Here is a 9460-nt window from a genome sequence, read left to right on the forward strand (position 1 = left end):
GTGGGTGTGTGAAATGCAGAGGGGCTGTGGGACTCCAACATGGTGTGGGGGTTCACCGTGCCACGTGGGGCAGACAGGGAGAGGGTCTGTTTGCCCTGCAAAGCCAGGGTAGGGAGCAGAGATGGGCAGTGGTCCCAGCAACAGGGCCAGAAGGGCCTGGGCAGGGGGACCCAAGGCACCCTCCTGCTCACAGGCACTGAGCTGCCGAGTGGGGCACGCAGCGACACAAGGTATGATAGAGGGTGATGCAGGGCCATGAAAGATGAGGTGACCAAACACCAAACAATGAGATGTGGGGGCAACGTGAGGATGCAGAGCAATGCCAGGTGATGCAACGCCAGCTGCTGCCTTCACAGGGTGGTGCAGCAGAAGGTTGTGATGCAGGGCAAGGCGATGAGCGATGCGATGCGACGTGCTGCAAGGCGGTGAGGTGCAGGGCAACACAAGACGATGGGATGCAAGGTGATGGGAAGCAGAGCAAGGCAAGGCAGGGGAAAGCACTGAGTGCAAGACAACATGATCCAGGATGATGTGAGGCAACGCAGGCTGATGCAGTGCGAGGCGACGGGACGCGGGGCGATGGCGTGGCAGGTGCTGTGCTCCAGGGCGGCTCCACAGCCCCGCGGCGCACACGGCGCTGCCCTTCTCGGCGTGCGGCCGCGCTCCTGGGCCCGCCGCGCTGCCGATGCTTCATTTGAATTCTCACCTCTCTCTCTTCACAGATAACGAGCCCGCGCCATGCAGTCCTTTCGAGAAAGGTGTGGTTTCCATGGCAACCAGCAGAGCTACCAGCCGACTTCACAAGATACATCACGCCTGGAGAATTACAGGCATCAAAGTCAGGCAGGGCCGAACTGTGAGCGGCAGAGGCTGGTGGCGAAGGAGTACTACAGTCAGCAGCAACTGCCCTACTCGGGCTATGAGAACAGTACCGTGGAAAAATACCACCGGGGAAACAAGCAATTAGCAGGGCAGCAGCTGCAAGGCAGGCCGGCCTTTTCCAATTACGCCGTGCAGGAGAACAGCCCTTACCCAGCCCGTTATTCGGGGGACGAGAGCCTGCAGGCGTGGGGCGGGCAGCCGCAGGCGCTGCCCGGCGGCGTGGCCAAGTATGAGGAGAACCTGATGAAGAAGACGGCGGCGCTGGCGGGTGGGCGGCCGTACCACGAGCCAACGGCCGCCTCACTGCCCTTCCGGACTCACTTTCAGCAGCAGCAACAGCAGCAGCAGCAACAGCAGCAGCAGCCACCCGCGCTCCCCTACCCCAAGCTGCAGCGGCAGAAGCTGCCAAATGACGTCTCCTCGCCCATGCCCTTCTCGCAGAGCCCCCATTTCGGGCAGCACTCGCAGTCCTTCCCCGCCTCCTCCACCTACTCCTCGGTGCCGGGGGGCAGCCAGCCAGCACACTCCTACAAGAGCTGCACAGCACCCTCGGGGCAGCCGCCGCTGGAGCGGCCCCTGAGCAGTGCTGCCAGCCTGGCCCCTGGCCCCCGCGTGCCCAACCTGCACAGCTACCAGCCCAACCGCATTGGCTACGAGCAGCCCCCTCAGCCGCCGCCGCAGCCCCCGCAGCCGCCACCACCGCCGCAGCCCCCGCAGCAGCCGCAGCCCCCGCAGCCACCACAGCCCCTACAAGGGCGGCATCACACCCCAGAGACGCTCCACTACCAAAATCTGGCCAAATACCAACATTACAACCAGACGGGCCAGACCTACTGCCAGGGAGACGCGCCGCCCGTCCGGACATCAGAGCAGTACTACCAGACCTTCAGCCCCAGCGCCAGCCACTCGCCAGCCCGCTCTGTTGGCAGGTCCCCATCCTACAGTTCCACTCCTTCCCCGCTGATGCCCAACCTGGAGAACTTCCAATACAGCCAGCAGCCGCTGAGCACCGGTGCTTTCCCAGCCGGCATCGCGGACCACAGCCATTTCATGCCGCTGCTAAACCCTTCTCCCACTGACGGGACGAGCCCCGACGCTCAATCTGGGAACTGCAAAAACTTGCAGAAGGAGAAGCTGCCTGAAAACCTGCTGTCAGACCTGAGCCTGCAGAGCCTGACAGCGCTCACCTCCCAGGTGGAGAACATCTCCAACACCGTCCAACAGCTGCTGCTCTCCAAGTCTTCTGTGCCCCAGAAAAAGGGCATCAAGACCCCGGCAAGGACCCCCGAGCAGCTCAAAGGGCAGCACTGCAGCCCCGAGAGCAGCACCTACTCGGCAGAGCAGGTGGGGACTCCCCTGTCTGACCCACTGAGCACCCCCCAGTCTGTCCACGCTGAGACACAGGATGCCGACTATCTCAGCGGGTCAGAGGACCAGCTGGAGAGGAGTTTCCTGTACTGCAATCAGAACCGCAGCCCTGCCCGCGTCAACAGCAACTCCAAGGCGAAGCCCGAGTCAGTGTCTACCTGCTCAGTCACCTCCCCAGATGACATGTCCACCAAATCGGACGACTCCTTCCAGAGCATCCACGCCAGCCTGCCCCTGGAGACCTTCACCAAGTACGTGACCAACGAACGGGACTGTCCCCGGCTGCTCCTCAGCGCCCTGTCCCAGGAGGAGCTGGCTTCTGAGATCATCGTCCTGCAGGACGCCATCAGCGAGAAGGCGGACAAAGCGTGGGCCAATTCACCCATGCTGAGCAAGGAAGCCACCAAGTCCCCCTTCCAGCTGGAGAACCACCGGCCTTGCCTGGACTCCATGGTGAAGGGCACCTGGCCCAGCCAGGGTGACTCCAGCACGCTCACCGAGCCCCTCAAGCTGGACAAGGCTTCGGGGGCCAGTGTGGGGAAGGACTTTGGCGAGGAGGTGTATGAGGAACCTCAGGTGGAGTTTGCGACCGCTGAGACCAAGGACACGCTGAAGGATGCTGCCCCACTGGCCTTCAACTCCAAGCCCAGCATCCCAGCAGCGACGTCGAGCACGGGAGCCACCAGTTACAGCTGCTACTCAAACACCACCGCCAACTCGGTGGGGTCTGAGAACGCCATGGAGCATTTTGAGTGGCCTGAGGAGAGCCTGGGTGAGGCGTGCCTGCGGTGGAAGGAGCTGCAAGCTGCTGACCTCCCCAAGGGCTTGTTTCCCAGCAAAATGGGGGGTTCCTGCAAGGAGAAAAAAAATGCCTGCGGCTTGGATCTGTGTGACGGTGAGCAGCCGACCAAGAGCGAGCCGGCCCAGGACTTTGGCCAGCAGGCAATGGAGGAGGAGGAGGAGGAGACACTGACCTACGATGAAGCAGCAAAGGCGGACAGCGAGAGGTGGCTGCAGGACACCCGGCACTGCTGCTCAGCTGGGGACTTCAGCGAGATCCCCATCATCTCCTCCCCAGAACTGAAGGAGTCGGACCTGGAGGCTGAGGAGTATTCCTCGCTCTGCGAGCTGGCTGGCTCGGAGCAGAAGTCGGTGACATACGATGCCTCACCACCCAAGCCCCCGGAGATGCCCGCCGTGCTGTCCTCCAACGAGGTGCCGGTGTCCGCCGAGGAGACCGTCAGCACGGTGGAGAAGGAGAGCTCAGCTCCTGCCCCACGCCTCTCCGGCCAGTCTGTCATCCTGCTGGGCCCCGCCGTGGGCACTGAGACCAAGGTGAAGAGCTGGTTCAAGTCCTCCCTGCCCCATATCCAGCCCGAAGAGGAGAGTGGCGGAGGGGAAATGTCCCACCCGGAGGCGGACGATGCTGAATCTGTCCCGTCGGTCATGGTGAAGCAGCAACTCACCCCTGAAAATGCTCTGGGGAAGACAGAGCCCATCTCCCGTGGCAAGAGCCTCCGCAACAAGAGGGTCCACTGCCGGCTGCCAGAGGGGGACGGCCCCAGCAGCACCGTGCTGAGCCCCTTCGATGAACTGCCAGCAGCTGGCGGTGTGGCCGGTGCCTGCCTCGGGCCAGACGGCCAGGTGGAGATACCGAGCAAGAACGCCCAGAGCCAAACACCCCGGTTTCCAGCAGAGGGTCTTCCAGCACGCATGTGCACCCGCTCCTTCACCGCCCTGGCCGAGCCCCGCACCCCGGCCCCGCTGGAGGGGCTGAAGGCCCCCACACACCAGGAGAAGCTGGGGAAGAAGCCCGCCTGCGGCGTGAAGCAGCGAGTGGCTTTCAAAGCCAGGAAGCGCAGCAGCCGACCAGTGCCCAAGGTGGTCCAAAACACCAGTGACACTGCCCTGCTGGTGCCTGGCTTGGTGGCAGTGGAGGAGGTGGCTGGGCCGACACCACCAGAGGGAGATGTGGTGGAGGCAGGAGAGAGGGACCAGCGATCCATGATCCTGCGCTCCCGGACAAAGACGCAGGAGGTTTTCTACACCAAGAGGCGGCGAGGCAAGCGAGCGGCTGACGTCCGGCTGAAGAACTGCAAGGCGCCCAAGAAGCTCATCTCCAACAACCACCTCCCACCTACCTTCAAGCTGTCAGGCCCAGGCAGCCCTCACAAGGAGGGCAAGGTGGGCGCCCGGATGAAGCTGCCGAAAGCAGGGCCGGGCGTGGGGGGCAAGATGTCCGAACGGCCCCTGCACTCACTGAAGAGGAAGTCAACCTTCATCTCCCCCATCCCTGCCAAGAAGAGGAACCTGGTCCTGCGGAGCAACAGCAGTGGCGTCAAGGAGGAGAAACCGGAGCCTCCCCCCAGCCTCTTCAAGAAGATGCCTGTGGCCAAGAAGGTGAAAGCCAAGCTGCCCCCCAAGAGCTCCGGCGAAGCCGTCCCAAAGCCCCCCCCACCGAAGGAAGCCCCCGACGTCTGCATCAAGATCACCTCCCGGGCGGCCTTCCAGGAGGCCACCAAGACCAAAGTGCTGCCTCCCCGCAAAGGCCGCGGCCTCAAGCTGGAGGCCATCGTACAGAAGATCACCTCGCCCAACCTGAAGAAGTTCGCCTGCAAACCGGCAGCCACGGCCGCAGCGGCGGTGGCTGCCACAGCGGCTGCCTACGGCACCTCCCTGAACCCAGGGGTGCCGGAGAGGGAGCGAGCAGTGAAGCACAGCGGGGTTGTGCCAGTGGCGGGTGACGTGAGGCTGCCCAAGCCAGCGGCAGCACAGAAGGCACCCGCCATGCCAGCAGCTGAGCAGCTCTGCCGAAACCCCAACGGTCGAGCACCCAAGGGGAAGCTGGGCGGTGGGAAAAAGCTCTCTGCCGATGGCTGCCAGGGCGAAGCCTGCGTGCCGGCCGCAGGGGCCCAGCCCAGCTCCACCGCGGCAGCCAAGAGCATGGGGCTCCTGCCCAAGAAGAGGAACCGCAAGGGCAAAGCGGCAGTGCTGGGCATGGCCAAGGCACCCCTGGGTCCTGCGCCACCGCCACTGCCGCGAGAGCGTGCCGCTGGCCCAGGCGGTGGGGAGGAGATGCCTCGGGAAGGCAAGAAACCAAAGAGCGAGGAGAAGGAGGCAAGAGGCGGCGAGGGCCCCCCCGAGGGACGCCCTACTGTGGGGCCGGCGCGGGGGCCGAAGCCGCGGGCCAACCACTCCAACTACAACGGATACTCCAAGCGGCAACGGAAGCGCCTGGCCCACGGCAAGGCCAAGGCGGTGCCGGCGCGGTGCAAGAGCCGCGGGAAGCGGCGGCGGCAAGCCCAGCAGGCCCCGCTGCTGCCGCCCGCCGAGCCCGAGATCCGCCTGAAGTACATCTCCTGCAAGAGGCTGCGGGCCGACAGCCGGGCCCCCCCCTTTGCCCCCTATGTCCGCGTCGAGCGGCGCGGCGAGTTCACCACCGCCTGTACCGTCATCAACTCGCCCAGCGAGGAGGCCCGGCTGCAGCGGGGACCTGCTGGGCCAGCGCCGCGGCCGCGAGCCAACTTGCCCGCCTCCTCCACCATGCACATGGGGCCGGTGGTGTCAAAGGCACTGAGTGCCACCTGCCTGGTCTGCTGCCTGTGCCGCAACCCCGCCAACTACAAGGACCTAGGGGACCTCTGTGGGCCCTACTACCCTGAGGACTGTCTACCCAAGAAGAAGTCGCGACTGAAAGAGAAGGCGCGGGCGGAGGGGCAGGGCGAGGATGCCATCCCGCCCACCGGCTCCGAGCGGGCACCCCGAGGGACAGAGGGCGGCTGCGGTGCCGGCGGCAAGGCGTCGCGGCCCGAGGTGGCCGCTGAGGTGGCCAAGCAGAGCGCGCTGCGCTCCAGCCCACGGGGCATGTTCCGTAGGCTGCAGAGCTGCTACTGCTGTGATGAGAGGACAGAGGGCGAGGAGGCGGCCGAAAAGCCCCGGCGGCACGAATGTCACAAGGCCGAGTCCCCGTCGCAGGAGCCGGCGGGTGACACGCAGGAGCACTGGCTGCACGAGGCCTGTGCCGTATGGACCGCAGGGGTTTTCCTGGTGGCGGGGAAGCTCTACGGGCTGCAGGAGGCCGTCAAGGCGGCTGCTGACCTGGTAAGAGCCCGGCCACAAGCACGTGGCGTCCCCTGCCAGCCTCCTTCAGCCAAAACCATTACCACGTCTGTGCCTCTGGCCGGGATAAAAATTGATAGGGTTGGCCCTGATGAGTTGCCCTGGGAGAGCAGGGCAGGTAGACACCAGCTTCCCATGAGATTTGTGCGGCTGCGTCTCTGGTGGCACCTAAAACACCCCCCTCTTTTATTTGTTGCCAGTCCGGGAGAGTGGCAGGGCACCCTGGGACAGTGAGGATGCAGAGCCCGGTGGGTCACATCCCCCAGCCCAGCCATGTGTGGCATGGGGCAGCTCAGAGTCAGACAGACGCAGCCTGGCGAGGGCAGGAAGGGAGACCAAAACAGGCACAACATGGCCTGATGCCACAGTGACAGGCAGCATGGGAAAGGGAGCTGGAGGGAGTGGGCGTCCCTGCCCAGAGCGAGAGGACCATGGGTACATCAAGTGAGCAAAATAGGGAGGAGGCTGATGGGAGACCACCAAGGGGTCACAGGAGTTCTGTGCTGGGGAGGGGGAGGTGACAGCCACTTGCAGAGGCTGCACAGCGAGGTCTCCAGCAAGCCCCTCGGTACCAGGTTTGAAGTCAGTTGTATCCCCAGGCCTGTGCGCTCACAGTGTGACTGACTGACTGGAGGCTGCTGCCCTCTCCCTGCTCACGCTGCAAGGCTAGGCGCTCCCATCCCTGCAGAACCCGCTGGGGACAGGGCAGGAGATGGGGAACATGGGGGTCCCTCCATCACTGCTGCCACCAAGCCATGGCACAGGCCAGGCCACAACCCTTCACCTCTGCCCCAAGGAAGATTGCTGTAGATTCTGTGCTGTCCAGGGGAATGATGTGGCGGGTAGAAACCTCGTGTGTGGCTGCAGACGGTGAAGGGAAAGCCACAGCATCGGCCACGGTGCACAGGCACAGGAGGAGGGGGATGGCAGCGTGGGGCTGGAGTGGCACAGGGGTGCCGGCATGTTCCCCTTGCACCTGGGGCCATTGAGGGGTGCCTTACTACTGCTCTGGGTTCTGATGGGGCCATTGAGGGGTGCCTTACTACTGCTCTGGGTTCTGATGGGGCTTCTCTGTCTCTCCACATCTCTCCCTCCCTGTTCTGAATTCCCGGCTGTGTTTAAAGAAGTGCTCGAGCTGCCAGCAAGTGGGAGCTACTGTGGGCTGCTGCCAGAAGGGGTGTCCCCACACCTACCACTACGCCTGTGCCGTCGACACAGGTGAGCTCGGCTGGGGGGACAGGAATGTGAGGTGCCCTGGCACTTTGACCCCTGGCACTTTCTGACCCCGCAACACTCAGGGCCACCCAAGGTGAGAGTGGTCTGGCAGCTCCCTGCCCACCAGCATGGCGATGCAGTGCCGGCTGGTGTACCAAGTTTGGCCAGCCTCAGCTGAACCCTTTGTGCAAACCCTGTGGCTGGTCCATGGAACAGGGAGGACTCTGTGTCCTTAGCCCTGGGAGACAGTTGTCCTGTGGCGTGGGGACAGCCCTGACACAGCCTTCTTCTCTCCTCGCAGGTTGCTCCTTGACCGAAGAGAGCTTCTCTCTGAAGTGTCCCAAACATAAGGTAAGCCCAGAGGCCCTGCACACCCTGCAGTGCTCTGCAGATCTCTGGGGCCGGACCACCCACGCTTAGACCACGTCCCCCCTGGGGACATGCACGCCAAGTCTGTGCCTGGCACGGGGTGTTGTGGGGTGTCACGGTGGGGGTGTCACATCCCTGGGGGACACCAGGCCACCCAAGACCCCCCTGCTGTGGGAGCAGGTGAGCAGGCGTCAGTTCTGAGACCCCCCCCCCCGCGGGGCTGCAGTGGGGGTTTATCCCTCATCGCTAGTGAGGAGCTGACGAGGTGGGGGGTGATGGCTGCTGCTGGAGACAGCCCCGCCGGCCCGGCGACCGGAGGGGAGCACCGGGCTGACCGTCCCCGCCTTCTCCCCGCAGAGGCAGCCGCTGTAACGGCGAGGGACCGGCCGAGGACGCGGCGGCCCGGGAGCGGAGCGGGGCCGTGCCGGGAGCTGCCGGTGGGCGCAGATCTGCCGTTCCCCCGGTTCGCCCCCACCCGAGCCCGATCCGGGCGGGCAGAGCCAGCGCCGGGTTTTCCCCAGCGCCGGGCAGGGTTTTCCCCCCGCCGGGCCCCGGCAAAACCCGGCCTGGCTCAGCCGGGAGGTGGAGCGGGACCCCCCGGCCCGCGATGGCTGCACAGGGAGGGGAGGGGGGAGGTTGGGGAGGGAGGGGGGGTTACAAGGGGGAATGGGGGGTCCCGGCGATGTTGTCTTACTGTGGAGCCGCCAGACCCCCCCGCGGGTCCCGGTTCTCCATATCTCACACTGATCTGATCTGAGATGTTGCCTTCAGCAAACCTCACGGTGTCTGTATATACGTGCGGCGGAGAAAACGAAACAAAAAAAGACAAAAAAAATGACCAAAAAAAAAAAGGACAAAAAAAAAAGACAGAAAAAAAAAAAGGACAAACAACGGCCTGCTGTTTGAAACACCACTCTGCTTTCTCCGGTTTTGTTCTTCCATCCCCTGTCTGCCCCCACCCTGCCTGTCCCGGGGTGCCAGCCCCAGTGCCGGCAGACGGGTCCCCACTGGGGCGAGGGCTGCTTGGCTGGGCCGGTGGGCACCCACGGGGGTGCCCCAGACCCCTCCCTCCCCCACAACCCCGGCCCATTGCACCCACCACCCTCCCACTCCCCAGGGCAATGGCGCTGCTGGGACGGGGACAGCGGGCCCTGCTCTCTGGGAGCCCCAGAAACCCACCCCCTGTCTTCGCCAGCACCTCTGCAGCTCCTCTTTGCTCCCTGTGCTTGTGCAAAACCCCGGCGCTCTGGGGGTCTGAACCCCAGGCTCTGGCGTGAACCCCTGGGCCAGGGGTCCGAACCCCCAGGGCTCTGGGTGCTGAAGCCCAGAGTTTTAACCTGATGCAAGAGGATGCAGGCAGCCCCAAAATGCCTTCCAGCTGGCAGCAGGGTCCTGGCTGGAGGAGGAAGAGGCACTTGCTTCCTCCCTGTGCACAGCCCCAGCTCTCCCGTCGCTGCCCTGAGTGCCGGGTTCGCTCAGCTCCCGCGGCTCTCGCTCCGCTTCCCGG

The 9460-nt window shown here is 64.5% G+C and overlaps 1 protein-coding gene across 1 annotated transcript in view; it reads left to right on the forward strand.

The window, feature by feature from the left end:
- The window catches only part of RAI1 (retinoic acid induced 1), a 74283-nt gene extending 65711 nt beyond the window's left edge, over positions 1-8572 (forward strand). The window contains exons 3-6 of the mRNA XM_061993668.1: positions 723-6351; positions 7494-7587; positions 7886-7935; positions 8311-8572. Of these exons, the coding sequence (XP_061849652.1) occupies positions 739-6351; positions 7494-7587; positions 7886-7935; positions 8311-8325 (5772 nt within the window). The 5' untranslated portion in view covers positions 723-738 and the 3' untranslated portion in view covers positions 8326-8572. The remainder of the gene's footprint in view (positions 1-722; positions 6352-7493; positions 7588-7885; positions 7936-8310) is intronic.
- Positions 8573-9460: the final 888 nt, after the last annotated feature.

Source organism: Colius striatus, chromosome 3 (assembly GCF_028858725.1).
Source record: "Colius striatus isolate bColStr4 chromosome 3, bColStr4.1.hap1, whole genome shotgun sequence".
NCBI classification, from domain to species: Eukaryota; Metazoa; Chordata; class Aves; order Coliiformes; family Coliidae; genus Colius; species Colius striatus.